Source organism: Musca autumnalis, unplaced genomic scaffold, assembly GCF_047663935.1.
Source record: "Musca autumnalis isolate F117 unplaced genomic scaffold, ASM4766393v1 scaffold_1, whole genome shotgun sequence".
NCBI classification, from domain to species: domain Eukaryota; kingdom Metazoa; phylum Arthropoda; class Insecta; order Diptera; family Muscidae; genus Musca; species Musca autumnalis.
The window spans coordinates 205,365,838-205,382,107 of record NW_027411644.1 but is presented as its reverse complement, the minus strand read 5'-3'; the positions used below and the strand labels follow the sequence as shown (position 1 = coordinate 205,382,107).

The 16,270-nt window shown below is 39.4% G+C and overlaps 1 protein-coding gene across 1 annotated transcript; it reads right to left on the bottom strand.

Moving 5' to 3' along the window:
- Nucleotides 1–12,704: 12,704 nt before the first annotated feature.
- LOC141390272 (uncharacterized) lies at nucleotides 12,705–16,037 on the bottom strand. Its single transcript, XM_073963182.1, has one exon. The coding sequence runs from the start codon at nucleotides 16,035–16,037 to the stop codon at nucleotides 12,705–12,707; it is 3,333 nt and encodes a 1,110-aa protein (XP_073819283.1).
- Nucleotides 16,038–16,270: the final 233 nt, after the last annotated feature.

Here is a 16,270-nt window from a genome sequence, read left to right as displayed (position 1 = left end):
CTATAAGATCTATATTAAAAATGTTAAACATTTTCAGACAAAAATGTTGATTTTTTTAAACCGCTAAATTGGTTGGATATTATATTGTTTTGGAGATTGTTTTGTTTCCCCAAGCCTATTTCTGCATCATAAGACAATCGGGACCTTTGTTCATGTCATTTTGTATTAACAGCGTAAAACAATTCTTACCGTATACCCCCTCCAGGGGGAAAGGGGGGGGGGAGAATGTTACGATCGTGGTTTCTTAAAACACTCTTCGCAGCAGCACAAAGCTGCAACCAGCGCATTAGCTTGATATTTACACGGGAAATATTTTTGGCCACTTTCTCCATACAAGTGGATCCTTTGTGCTAGGGTATATACACTTTCATACGGGCAAAATGTGCCTCATCGAAATAATGGTTTTAGACCCCAAGTATGTTTGGGCGAAATGTGTTTCAGACAATTTGGATTTGATTTAGCCACGTCCGTCCATCTGTCTGTCTGGCTGGTTGGAGCGCACGATAACTCTCGAACGGATCAACCGATTCTGTCCAAAATTTGGCATTCGTAATATTTTGTCCAAACTTACTTAAAGTTCGTAGATGGGTTATATCGGCCCACTCCTTCTGGTACCTCCCCACAAATGTTCGGAAATGTTTGGAGAATTTGTGCGCACGATAACTCTTAAAGTAAGCAAACGATTTGGTTCATGCTTTGCACATCGTGAAATTTCTACCGGACTAAGATGAGGTTCCAATATGAAATCAATCGGTCCACTCCTTCGGGTACATCCCACATAAAATTCCGGAAAAATTCAGTTTAGGACCTGCTCTCGAAACCCCTCTGACACCATGTGTAGTGGTTGGAGCGCAAGATAACTCTCGAACGGATCTGCCGATTGGGTCCAAAATGTGGCCTTCGTAATATTTTGTCCAAACTAAGTTTAAGTTCGAAGATAAGCCTTACCCTTCAGGTACCTCCCCCACAAAAATTAAAAAATTTGCGGAAAAATTGTGCGCATGATAACTCTTGAAGGGAGTGACCGGTTTGGTCCATACCTTACACATCCTAATATATCTACCAGATATAGATCAGGTTCGAATATGAACTATATTTGTCCTCTCCTTTTGGAACCTCCCACGCAAATTTTCGGATAAGTTCACTTTAAGACCTGCTTTCGAATCATTTTGATTTTTGTTGAAGCAACTTGCATTCGCTGCCTCAATTACGACAGTAAAAGGTTTTTTTAAGGGCAAGTCCATACTTCTTCAGGAAACAGCCCGAAAGTTCTAAAAAACCCTATTGCACCATATGTAGTGGGTGGAGAGCTTGAATCGAATACTGCGTTCGTCCACACTTTTGCTATTATAATATTGCTTCGAATATTAGACATAGCAACCGATTTGGTCCAAACTTTGTATCTCTAAATATTTGTCGAAACTTAGTTTAGTTCAAATTTGGGCCCTATCTGTGCAATCCTTATGGTACCGCCCACACAAATGTTCAATATTTTTGTGTGGTTATGGGTATGTTCGAGGATCCTTTGTACATTTTTACCGAAGATTTTCCTAGTGGCTCTGCAATACAGCAATGTTATGTTTTTCGTAGGCTAGAGTGATAAAAAAGCCCTACCTATCTTTTTCTCCGCAAATTTTTGAGCTTTAATCAAATCCATACTTTTGCCGGTTCATAGGTACAATATTTTGAAAACCCCCATAAATGCATAAGTTTCTTTTTTTTGGGAAAAAATATTTCCATCCACACAGGCTGAGGGTATATCTCTGTCGGCAAATCCGACTGATACTTTTTTACTTGTTGTTGTAGCCACTAGTATCAGTAAAAAACATCTACATATAACACCATGTGTAGGGCTGGAGCAGAATTTTAGTTTTAGCTTATTTATCACACAGTCTTCGGAGGGAGCGCTGCATTTTTCCTTGCTAAAATTTTTATACAGGCTCCACAGAACGATATCTTCCGATTTGCGGTATATTCAAGGTTTAACCTAATATTTACGCCGAATTGGCTTAAATCTCGCATTTAGTCTTTGTTGTGAGAATTAAAATTTCCTCCAGAAATATGGTGCTATAGGTCCTCATGTATTTTCTATGTTTCAGCCTCATTATCGCACCGAAATGGTTGAAATTTCATATTAAGTTCTCGTTGGGAGCTCTGAGTTTTTTGTGGCTATAAGTCTACGTTTTGATACAGCCCCCTATAACGGTACTTCCCGATTCTAAATATTTTGAGGATTTTAACTACAATTTTTAACCATACTAGCTTTAATTTGCCCTTGGGAAGTTGTAAAGTGTAGCTTTAATTTGCCCTTGGGAAGTTCTAAAGTGTCACAAAACTTGTCCACTTAAAACTGCCAACAAAGCTCCATGTTTAGGTTCCTCCGGATTTTCGGTATTTTGAGGATTTTAGCTACAATGTTTAACCGAACTAGCTGCAATATGACATTTAAGGTTTTTTGGGGTCAGAACACTTCTTCACCAAAAATTGTCAACATAGGTCCATATTTAGCTGTAGCCCTCCTGTACCTCCCGATTTTCGGTATTTTGAGAGTTTTTTTTTTGCATTTTTGACTGAACTACCCGTAACATGACATTTGAAATTCCCAGCCACGAAATACTCCACAAAAAATTGTCTACATTATTCAATGTTTTCGAATAGCGCTCATATAACGGTATCTCCGGATTTTCGGTATTTTGAGTAGTTTGCCTACATTTTTTGACTGAACTACACGTAATTTGATATAACGGTACCTCCCGATTTTCGGTATTTTGAGGGTTTTAGCTACATTTTCTGAATTTGACATTTGAGGTTCCCTGCAGTCACGAAACTTCTCCAACAAAAATTGTCGACATAGGTCCATGTTTAGTTATAGCACCCGTATAACGGTACTTCTCGATTTTAAGGAATTTCAGTATTTTAGCTACATTTGTTGACCGAACTACCTGTAATTTGATATTTGAGTTTTCCAGCTGTCACATAACTTCTGCAACAAAAATTGTCAACATAGGTCAAAGTTTTGGTATGGGCCTATAAAACTGTGCTTAAAACGAGTCTGATATTCCCGTATATTTTCGCTCCAAATAATGTACCAGAACACCAAGCACGTTGTTCCAATTATGATCACATTTTAAATATGAAAGGAAATTAATTATTTAATTTTTTACACATCAACAGTGATGTAGGGTATCATATAGACGGGTAAAACATCTAGTTTTTACACAGTAAATTTTATATGCATTTTTTAATGCAATATTTGCAAGAAGAATCCTTTGCATATTCATCCATATCATTGGAAGAAAATCGAATCTAATTGACAGTAATTCGTTTATCATATTCAATATATGGACCTTTTGTACTATTTTTAATTGTCTAGTTGCCATACTCTAACATACAACTTTACATACAACCTACAAAATAAATATTATATGTTCGTTGCCTTTTGGGCTTATATTCAATTTTTATGGTATCAGTTTCTGTACACTCCATTGAGTATCAATGGTGTGAAGAAATTTAGACAAGAACATGTTATTCTGTTGTTTAGTATTAGACACTGCTACTATAGGCAGGCTAAAAAATGTGCAAAGAACAAAACCACAAGCCATTCCGATGAGTAATTCTGTAAGTACCATAATCGGTTAACAACTAAAGTGTTAATTCAGGATAAATTTTAAATTCAACATAAATTCAAACAGTGAACGACATAATCAGTCTGAACGCTGGGAAATTTTAGAAAGTATTAACAAATGTAAAAGGTTATCAGTCGGTTTACCGACTGCAGTATACCCTTAGCTTATGACTGGGACAATTAAGATAGGGAGACAAGGCCTTGATTGAGAGAGCATTTGTTTTCACAGGAAAGGTATTGTTAACTTATATTTTTGCTTTTAAATAAGGAATTCTTTATATAGAGAAATGTGGACTTCGCGAAAAACTTTATTACTGGCAGAGTCGCACGGTCTATATGCATTAAAAATGTTAAAGACACTCAGAATACTGCATTTTAACTGCATTTATGCAAACAAATATCTTTATGGGAGAGGTTCCTGATGGTGTGAACTGGTATAGTCTATATTCAACCTTAATATTCATTTGATAGAAATATGTGCAAATTTCAGGTTAAATGAACATATTCCTTATTACTGTTCGTGCTCAAGAAATATATTAGTTGGTGGAAATATGGACTGTAATTGGGGGTAACTGAACATGCGGTCCGATTTACACTATATTGGTTACTGGATTCATGAATAATAGTTCGTACTAGCCAATTTTTTTTTTACTGGCAGAAGGGATTTTTATCTTACGAACCATTATTTTAGCAAATATTCGACCGATTTAGCCCGTATTCGCAATTGATTTGAGACTGGCAGAAATATTACGTGTACTCTGTTTGAAAATTGCCGTGGGCATCACCCAGCTGGTAGCCGCAGGGGTTTTGTACAGAATCCGTGCAATTTTCTAGGGAATTATGGACTTGCCCCTGAAAAAACTTCAACAATAAAATCTCCAACGCAAAAATAAAAAAATACGTCTTCATTTTAAGAATTTAATGATGAAAATCGGTTCCAAACATTTAAATTTTTTCTAAACTCAACTTATTTTTGCCATTTTCGCGGTTTTTAAGAATAAGCCTCAGGGTAAGGTCAGGGATGGCCAGCGTGCGTTAACTGTACCTGCAGATTTTCGGTATTGTGAGGATTTAGCTGCAATTTTTAACCGAACTAGCTGTGTTTTGACATTTGAGGTTCTCAGTGCCCAATTTTTAACCGAACTAGTTGTAATTTAATGTTTGGGGTTCTCAGTAGCCACGAAACTTCTCCACCAAAAATCGTTAACAGAGGCCCATACTTTGATATAGCCCCCATATAGCGGTTCCTGCCGATTTACGGTATTTTGCGAATTTTGGCTACAATTTTTAGCCGAACTAGCTGTAATATGACATTTGAGGTTCTCAGTGTTCACGAAACTTCTCCATCAAAAATCTTCAATGTAGGTCCATGTTTTGGTATAGCCCCCATATAACGGTAACTCGCGATTTTCGGTATTTTGAGGATTTTAGCTATTTTAACCGAACTAACTGCAATTTTACATTTGAGGTTCTCAGTGTTCCCGAAATTTTCCACTAAAAATCGTCAACATAGATCTATGTTTTGGTATAGCCCCATTTGATATTTGAGGGTCTCAGTGGCCACGAAACTTCTCCAACAAAAATTGGCAACATAGGTCCATGTTATGGCACAGCCTCATACAACGTTATCTCCCGATTTTCGGTATTTTGAGTATTTTAGTTAAAATTTTTAAAGGAACTAGTTGTAATTTGACATTTGAGATTTTCAGTGGCCACGAAACTTCTCCGTCAGAAATCGTCAATATAGATCAATGTTTTGGTATAGACCCCATATAACGGTACCTCCCAATTTTTGGTATTTTGAAATTTTAGCTAAAATGTTTAACCGAACTAGCTGTAATTTGCCATTTGAATTTTCAGCGGTCATGAAACTTCTTCACTAAAAATTGCCAACATAGGACCATGTTTTGGCATAGCTCCTATTGAATGGTACCTCCCGATTTACGGTATTTAGTTACATTGTTTGACGGGACTACTTGTGATTTGACTTTTGAGGTTCCCTTCATTAATAAAACTGTTCCACCAAGAATTGTAAAGATAGGTAGATACTTTGATATAGCCTCGTAGGTGGTACCTTTCACATGGCTGAACACATTTTTTAGATTAGATTAGATAATTTAGGCATGGTCAGGGACGTAGCCAGGATTTCATTTCGAGGGGGCCCACCAGACCAAAATTTTTAAAGTTAATGTTAGCGAAAATTCACTACTTATTTTACTGATGAAATAATTTTCATTACTATTTTTTAATTAAAATGGCGTAAGATTTCTTGGCCAATTTCCCCTTGTTTTAGGCTTCAATTTTCCACCCCAGAGTATGGTCAATTTTTCAATTTCGGAAGTTCAGGTGTCCAATCGTTTTTATTGTCATAAAGAAACCAACTATCGTTATTTACCTAAAGATATTTTGGTGTCCAATCGTAGATCTTATCACAAAGAATTTCTTAAGGCCGATAGTGGTTTTCTTGATAAAAAAAAAATATTCTGAGCAATAGTGAGTCTATCAATCATGAAATTCTAGCACCTAATCGCGGGTATGTAAATTATGAATTCTATTGCCCAATCGTGCATGTAAATAGACTATTTTGGCGTCCAATCGTCGGACTTCTCTTATAGAAATTCTGGTTTCCGATCGTGGATTTTCTCATAAATTGATCAGGAACTAGGAAAACTCTGAATTCTTTTTAAATGAAATTCTGGCGTTGAATCCAAGATCAATACATGCATACATTCTTTTAGCAAAAATCCATGAACAAAATGTTTCCCAATCTACATTTTTTATACTCTCAGCCTTTAGTCAAAATAAACCTCATCGAAATAATGGTTTTAGGGCCAAAGTGTGTTTGGAAGAAATCTGTTTCAGAAAACTTGAAGTCGACTTATCTATGTTCGTCCGTCTTGGTGGAGGACACGATGATTCTCGAACAGATCGGTCCAAAATTTGGCTTTCGTTTTATTTTGTCCAAATTTTGATCAACTTCGAAGATGGACCATATCAATCCGTTCTTTCGGTAACCTTCCACAAAGTATTTCAAAAATGTTCAGAGATGTGCAGTTTAAGACCTCTCTCGACAATAAATAAGTGGATAAGTGTAAGCTGAAGACCTAAGGAGTCATGGCTTCACTTCCTTTTTGCTAATAATTTAGTTATAAGTAAAAATATGATATAAATAAATTAATAAATTACAAGTAAAAAAGCGTTAAGTTCGGCCAGGCCGAACTTTTCATACCCTCCATCATAAAATATTCTGAACTAAAATGGAATAATTAGTTTTCATTCCTGTCCCCAACTTTAAGTGAGTACGTGAAAATGTCAGATAATGTTTCATTCGGTAGGTCCTGTGTATGTTGACAATTTTTGGTGGGCTAGAAATTGGGAGGTACCGTTATATAGGGGTTATAATAAAACATGGACCTATGTTGACAGTTTTTGATGGGACCCTTTAATGTCAAATACCTCCTAATTCGGTTAAAAATTGTAGTTAGAATCCTCAAAATACCGAAAACCGGTACATAACGTGGGAACTTCAAATGTCATTAACTGCTAGTTCGGAGGTATGTGGGCTATACGAAAATATGAACTTAAATGAACAATTTTTGTTGGCTTTTAAATTTCAAATTACAGAAAGTTCGTCCAAAAAATAAAGCTAAGGTACAGAAAATCGGGAGGTTTGTTTTGGGGCTATACCAAAATATGGGCCCACGTTCGGTTAAACATTTTAAGTAAAATCCTCAAAGTACCGATAATCGTGGACCTATGCCCACACCTATTGTTATATAAGTTTATTGACACTTAAGAACCCAAAATGTCAAATTATAGCTAAATCTGTCTGAAAATGTAGCTAAAAACGTCAAAATACCGTAAATCGGGGGTACCGTTATATGGGGGCTATACCAAAACGTGGTCCTATGTCCACAAGTTTTCTTACAAAAGTTTATTGGCACTTAAGAACCCTAAATGTTAAATTATAGCTAAATCGGTCTGAAAATTTAGCTAAAAACGTCAAAATACCGTAAATCGGGGGGTACCGTTATATGGGGGCTATACCAAAACGTGGACCTATGTCCACAACTTTTGTTATATAAGTTTATTGACACTTAAGAACCCTAAATGTCAAATTATAGCTAAATCGGTCTGAAAATGTAGCTAAAAACGTCAAAATACCGTAAATCGGGGGGTACTGTTATATGGGGGCTATACCAAAACGTGGACCTATGTCCACAACTTTTGTTATATAATTTTATTGACACTTAAGAACCATAAATGTCACATTATACCTAAATCGGTCTGAAAATGTAGCTAAAAACGGCAAAATACCGGAAATCGGGGGGTACCGTTATATGGGGGCTATACCAAAACGTGGACCTATGTCCACAACTTTTGTTGTATAAGTTTATTGACACTTAAGAACCCTAAATGTCAAATTATAGCTACATCGGTCTTAAAATGTAGCTAAAAGCGTTAAAATACCGTAAATCGGGGGGTACCGTTATATGGGGGCTATACCAAAACGTGGACCTATGACCACAAGTTTTGTTATATAAGTTTATTGACACTAAGGAACCCTAAATGTCAAATTATAGCTAAATCGGTCTGAAAATGTAGCTAAAAACGTCAAAAGATCGTAAATCGGGGGGTACCGTTATATGGGGGCTATACCAAAACGTGGACCGATATATCCCATCATCGAACTTGACATTTTCCCAAAATTTCAGCGTCCTATCTCCATTTTTGTGGATGCTAGAGTGATTACCACAGACGGACGGACGGACGGACGTGCACAGATCGACTCAGAATTTTACCCTGATCAAGAATATATATACTTTCTAGGGTCGCAAATGAGTATTTCAATGCGTTACAAACGGAAAAACAAACTTAATATACCCTCCATACTATGGTGGAGGGTATAAAAAGACCTCTCTGGAAACGCTTTTCTTTTTTGCAACAAGTGTTCTCGGGGCCACTATTACTACAGTATAAGTTTTTCAGGGGCAAGTCCATACTTTCAGAGAAAATGGCCCGAAAGCTGTAAAGAACACCTACGGCCGTCATGTGTAGTGACTGGTGCGCACGACAACTTTCGAACCTTATACTGCGGTACATCCTTCAAAAACCATCAAAATAGTTGTTAAATGCAGTTTAAGGTCTGTTCGAGGATCCTTAAAAATGTTTACTGAAGGTATTCCTTGTGTTTAGAGCAGGGTTTCGGAGTCGGAGTCGGAGTCTACGAGTCGGAGTCGAGCAATTTTGCTGGAGTCGGAGTCTGAGTCGAAAAAAATAACTCGACTCCGACTCCGGGCAAAATTTTTTCCACGTTATAGAATTTTAACATTAAATTTGGAACAACAAGGACTTTTTTAAATCATAATTTATTTTAAAAGAATGGTATAAGAAAACATATATGCAAACGGTATATTACACTAAGTTGAAGGGTAATTCACAGTGTTTACGTCGATGTAAATAAAAAGAAAGAAAGGAGAAAAAATAAAAGGCAGTTTTTATGTTTGTAATTTGTATTTGACTAGAAGTCAAATGCGCTTTATTTAATAAATAAATAAAAAGATTTTGGTAACGATATTACCTTAGTATTTTGCAACGATCTTGCAGATGCTTACAAAAAAGCTTCGATAGCGTTCAACGATCCGATAGAAAGTAAAAATAGATGATGAGAGGTGGTGAAATGTCAAAAACTTAACGAACAATTATAGTTAAAATCTGCAATGATATTGTTACAAGGATGTAACATTGAGGAGTATGCAGATTTTAACCATAATATAGGTCACCAAAGATTGACCATTACAAAATGAAGACAATTAATGAAACAAACAATTTAACTTAAACATTTGGCGGCCACCTTTCAACATCATGAGAATGTTGAAATGAAATATATATGTACAAATAACAAACATTTTTTTTTGTTTTTTAATTTCATTTTTTTTTTTAATTCATTTTTTCAAAAAACACTTAAAACTAAACGATGGGCCATTAGGGACCCCGGGCCATTAGGGACCCCGCGATAAAAATGGCCATTAGGGACCATTTGGTCGGCTGGGCCATTAGGGACCCAGCCTTATATATTATATATACATCTATTGGTATGGTCATTAGGGACCATTTGACGACTGGGCCATATACAAATTAGAATGGTCATTAGGGAGCATTCTTATGCTGGGCCATTAGGGACCCAGCACTAAAGGATCATTAGGGAACCTTTAATTTGTATATACCCCAGAGAGTACCCAACCAAATATGGAGTACTGGGCCATCGGCATTCCAGGAAAGACCTGAACGCGGCTCGTCATCACCTTCGTATACAACTCGGGCCCCAGCAACAAACCCACACGACCAACAACATAGAAATGTGGATCAGCGAGAGGCAACCCAAGGTAGGTCTCCCTAACCCTCTCCGGAATCGCTTCTGCAGGCGTAGAGACCTGAGTCAGGTCGCTCACTCGAGCCGTCACTGTCACCGATTGTGATGAATCATACGTCGATATGATGGAGAAACGACTGTACGCAGTCCCATCTATTTGCGAGCAGGGTAGTCGCAAGTCATGTCTAAGGATGTACACACCTGACTCTGTCTAGCACACTGATCTATGATCGCTCGGACAAGGACACTGGAAGTGGGAGTAGATAAACGGACCACAACACTGGGGGAGAGAGAGATTACTCCCACTAAAGGGAGACTGCTCAATGCAACCGCATTGGAGCTTGTCGATTGAGTGACCGTTACAGACGGACAGGCATCGGACTGATGTTGCGGACGGACCTTGGGCTTTTTAGTCGGACGACGCTTGTTAGCAGGACGTTTACTGGCAGACTCGGACTGACTTTTAATGTTCTTCGGACCATCGTGGAGCAGGGTGTGGTGTTTTCCGTCACAGACGCGACAACTACTTCGGCTGCGACAATCTTTTGCCAAGTGACTGTGCGCCAGACAACGGCTACAAAAGCCGTGCGAAATGACTACCCTGAGCCGTTTCTCCAAGGTGCACTCCAAAAATTTGTCGCAGAATCGCAGTGGGTGCCTTCCATCACACAGCTTACACTTATGATAGTTTGATGGAGGTGCTTCAGTGACAGCTGAAGGTTTTGGCGGCGGATTTGAGGGAGATGCCAACGGCGGAGGGGTGGAAGCCGCGTTATTCGCCGACGTGTCCATCGCTTCTGATTCAGTGGGGCCCGATACGATGGAGGCGGTGGAAGCAGTGGAGGAGGGACCCGTAGCAGCAGAAACGGCATCAGAGGAACCCGTGGCGCGATCAATTTCAGCAATTAATTGGTCATAGTCCTTCAGTCCATCAGCGAAGAATGACATTTTGTCCATATTACTAAAGAAGAAAGCGATGTTAAAGAGATCGAAATTTATTCGGTCAAAACGACCAATTTAGTTATAGGCCGCCTTACAACGCCATTCTCGATACGAACGTCGGCGACGCGAACATGACCATCGGGGCCTGGAAATACGTTTTCGACCCTACCTAGTTTCCACGACGTTGGAGGAAGAGTTTCGTGCCTAATCACGACGATATCATCTATTTGCAAGTCACGCTGCGGAAATTTCCATTTATACCGCATGTGAAGACTTTTTAAATACTCCTCCTTCCATCTCAAACAAAATTGATGAACCAAAGCCTGAACTTTTCGAAACCTGTTTACTATTGACAAGGGCTGCTCAGTTATTAGGGGTTCTGGAGGAGCGAGCAAAGGGGCACCGATCAAGAAGTGTCCTGGAGTCAAGGCAACGATGTCAGTAGAACTATCTGACATAGGACAAAGCGGTCGAGAATTCAGACAAGCTTCGATTCTCGCTAAGACCGTAGCCAACTCTTCGAAAGTGTAGCGGAGAGTACGAGCCTGCTTTCGAAAATGCAATTTGAAACTTTTTACTCCAGCTTCCCAGAGTCCACCCATGTGTGGAGCCCCAGCTGGAATAAATTGCCACGATAGGCCTTGAACTGCATAATTTGAAGAAACAGTTCCTGAGCATTCTCGAAGAAACGACCTAAAATCTCTTTCTATTTCCCTGGAAGCCCCGACAAAATTCGTACCATTGTCCGAAAATACGGACCGAGGACAACCACGACGAGCAACAAATCGATGAAATGCTGCTAGAAAGTTTGCAGTCGATAAATCTGATACTGCTTCCAAATGAATCGCTTTCGTCGAGAAACACACGAAAACGCAAACGTACCCTTTGGTAATTCTACAGGCACGACCAGTGAAGGATTTGACATCAAAAGGCCCAGCGAAATCTACACCAGTTGTAGTAAAAGGCCTATTAATTTCGGTTCGTTCCGGTGGAAGCGCAGCCATAACTTGACTTCTAGAACGCTTCTTTTCTAAAATGCAAATTCTGCACCGATTAATTACCGAACGAATCAGACTTTTCAATCGAGGAACCCAATATTCAATTCTAAGAATCCTCAACATCAATTGATTTCCTCCATGAACGGAAATCTTGTGGACAAATTCCACTAAAAGCTTTACAAAGCGACAATGATAGGGCAGTATTATCGGATGCCTTTCCGTATACGCAAGAGTAGGTGAGTTAACTAATCTTCCATTCATACGAATTATGCCATAATCATCCAAGTAGGGGTTAAGAGGAACCAAAGGACTCTTACTATTAAGCGGATTTCTTTCTAATAAATCCTTATATTCGTCCGCATAGTACATTTTTTGTGCGAAAATTATCAATCTAGTACGGGCGAAATTGATTTCCGACGAAGCAATAGTGGTGTCGGTGTAAACAAAATTACTTCTATGTCTTGGATGAGTACGATGGAAGAATCTAAATATATACGAGACAACACGAAGAGCTCTACCCAAACAAGAGAACCTAGCCAGAAAGTCCTCAGAGCCCGTAATGAAAGAGGCATGACTTTTTACCGAACGCTTTTCAGTATCGGTTTCAAGTGCCGACAGATCACGAATTGACCATTTAGATTTTTGATCCCTAAGCCAATGTGGCCCATGCCACCAAAGAGAGGAATTGGCTAGATCAGAAGGAGCAAGACCGCGACTTCCCAAATCAGCGGGATTATCCTCAGATTTAACGTGGTACCAATTGTGATTACCAACGTTTTCCTGGATACGACAAACGCGATTGGCTACAAAAGTAGTCCAAGTCGAAGGTTGAGTCCGTCCAACAATAAACCTGACGAAACACAATATCAATTTCCCGAACTATAGTTTTTAGAAGCTCCGAAGCCAAAACAGCACCACAGAGTTCTAAACGGGGCAAAGAAATTGATTTTATAGGGGCCACCCTAGTTTTACACGATAGTAAATGGACGAAAATATCTCCACTAGGGGACTCGATCCTAATATAAACTACCCCCGCGTATGCTTTTTCCGAGGCATCGGAAAAAACATGGAGTTCAGCCGAACAATCAGGAGTATACTGAACCCATCTAGGAATCCTGACCGAATTAACATCCGTGTAGGAATCTACAAATTTACGCCAATCGGCATCTGTGGCTGACGAAAGGGAGTCATCCCAACCAATATTGTCCAACCACACCTTTTGCATAACCATTTTAGCAACGACAATAACTGGTCCTAACCAGCCCACAGGATCAAATAATTTTGCAATAGCGGAAAGAACTTCCCGTTTAGTATACGAAGACTTTCTCGCGATTGGAGCAACCTCAAAGTAGAACGTGTCCAACTGTGCATTCCACCTTATTCCTAATGGCTTAGATCCACTAGATTCTACAAAGGACAATACTTTCTCATCTAACAAATGATCAGGAGAAATTCCTTCGAGAATCGATCTATTGTTCGCTGTCCACTTCCGAAGTTCGAATTTCGCTGAAGAAAGCGCGGAAACTAATTGATCCCTAGCAGTTATAGCTGTCTCCAGGTCATGTGTTCCCGCCAACACGTCGTCAACGTACATACATTTGCGCAAAATGTGCGCTGCGAGTGGGAAATCGGTCTCGGTGTCTTCTGCCAGTTTTAATAGCGTTCGAATTGCTAAATATGGTGCACAATTTACACCGAAAGTCACCGTATGTAATTCATAGTCTTGGACCGGTTTCGTGGGGGAATCACGGAAGAGAATTCTCTGAAGCGAAGCATGTTTTGGATCGACTCGAATCTGCCTATACATCTGGGTAATGTCCGAATTGAAAACATATTTAAAAATACGCCACCGCAGAATCAACAAGACTAAATCAAGCTGCAAAGTGGGTCCGACATAAAGCAAGTCGTTCAGACTATTCCCGCTAGATGTTTTGAAGGAAGCGTTAAAGACTACCCGAAGTTTAGTGGTCTGTTTATCAGGGTTTATGACGGGATGGTGAGGCAAATAGGAAGATAAAGTATCAGTAGAGGAACTGGGGGATACTAACCTCATGTGGTCAAGATCTAAATACTCTTTTAAGACCGCGTCATAAACAACCTTAACGTCCAATTTTCTCAGCAAAGACGATTCATTTCTAAGGTATTGCTTTAAAACGGTTTCACGCGACCTACCCAAGAATTCATCAGGATTAATGTCAGGTTTAATTGGCAGTGTTACTATATATCTACCGTCCGACATTCTACGCGTAGTTTTTATATAGTTATCTTCGCAAAAACGGTCAGAAGGAGACATTATATTTCGCTTTGGAGGTTCCTCTAGCTCCCAAAAACGCAAAAGAGTTTTATTAATGCTGTCTTCTTCTATCACGTCAATTTTAGTCGCGAATGTTCGAACCTCGGTCGTAGGGACAGGACCGGTAACTAACCAACCAAACACCGAATTTTGGGCCAGCAAAGTACCAGAAAGAATGGGTCTACAACCATCTAATAAAATCTTCGGATAGAGATCAGCACCTAATAAAAGATCTACGGGACGAGGGTCAAATAAGTTGACATCAGCAAGCCGCAAATCAGGTAGTTGTGCTCTTAAATCCGAGCTGACAGTAAACGAGGGAATATTTCCTGAAATCAAAGGCAAAACCAACGCCGTAGTCTCCAAAATAAGACGGCTATCGAGAGGACTTCCAATTTTCAACGAACAAATTTTTCGAGAAGTGGCCGATACAGTACAATTCACACCCGAAATAGAAGCAGTAGTGGAATGCACAGGAAGTTTTAAACGATTCTGAAGTCGCTCAGACAAGAATGACGACTCAGATGCAGGATCTATAAGCGCCCTAGCCGAATAGGAAACACCATGATGAACAATATTAACCATGGCTGTTCCTAGCAAAACCGATTTGTTTTGTGCTACGTGAAATGACTGACGAGGCAGACATCCAGCCGATGTGGATGGTAAAGGTTGCTCAGATGAGGCAGAGGGATTGCCCGACCTATTGTTTGTCGCGACTGTATTACCCGGAGCCGAAGTATTTGACTGGGTATCTAGGCGATGTAATAAAGTGTGATGAGGTTGATTACATTTGGAACAACGACGACTACTATCACACTTTTTTACTCCATGTCCTCTACGTAGACAATTCACACACAATTGGAACCGTTTAACTATTTTATACCGTTCCGTAGAGGACTGATTCTGGAATCGCTGACATTCAAATAATCTATGAGCTTTATTTGGACAAAGCACACAACCAGATTTTCTCGACGATTTAGGATCGTTGGAAACACGAGAAGGTTGAGAGGGTGCCGAGGAATCTGCATTAGTATAATGCGATTGCACTTTTTTAGTTGTGCGCTTTGCGTCATTTCCGCGCATGTCGTGAAGACACATGAGCGTTTGGATCCGCTCCGACAAAAACGCATCTAAATCTTTCCACGAGGACAAGGAAGATTTATTTTTCACACTTTGTTCCCATAAGGTTTGTGTGAGCTTAGGAAGCCGTTGCAGGCACATAAACACTATGATCGGATCCCAATTATCCGTCGAAATATCATAAATGGACATTGCCGACAGGCATCCATTTATGCCACGCTGTAACGATTTCAAATTCGAACAAGTTTCACTATCGAGTACCGGAAGAGAGAAAAGGATTTTCAATTGATTGTGTACTATAACACGAGGATTGTCGTAAGTATCCTTCAAAGATTTCCACGCAAGAACAAAACTACTATTAGTTAATGGAAATTTGGAAACTATCTCACGAGCCTCACCACTAGTCTTCCGAACCAAATAACACAAGCGTTCGACATCGCTGAGCCGAGAAGATTTAATATATATGGCGGTGAACAAGTCGCGGAATGTGGGCCAAGAATGAAAATCGCCCTCAAAAATATCCACATCACACGGTGGAAGTGCTAGGTTATGAACGCTATCACTGGGAATATCATCTAAACCAAGACTCCTAAAAGACAAAGTATTAGGAGGATCAACTTGGGTTCCCACTTCACGTGAAGCCTGAGTAGAAGTACTAAGATTACCTCTCGCTTCTAGTGGACTAGCAACCGATTGTTGCGCTAAAGAGGCAACCGAATCGTTCATTGTCGAGTTCAACGAATGTCTATGCGACCTTTTAAGTTTACCTATCTGACTTCGTATAGCAGACAAACATCTCAAGTAAGTCTGATAAGCTACATCATACTTATTGTCAACCGATTCAATATCCTCCTTTTTCGTATCGCCGGAAGACATCACAAAATCAAGACACTTTTCAAACATCTCCTGTGTCTTTACCCATAACTTTTGAATTTCTTCTTTACGGACTTCTAACCCAT

Bases quoted from the DNA above. Each gene is read 5' to 3' on its own strand.
- LOC141390272 (XM_073963182.1), bottom strand. From the start codon at position 16,037: ATGAACGATTCGGTTGCCTCTTTAGCGCAACAATCGGTTGCTAGTCCA.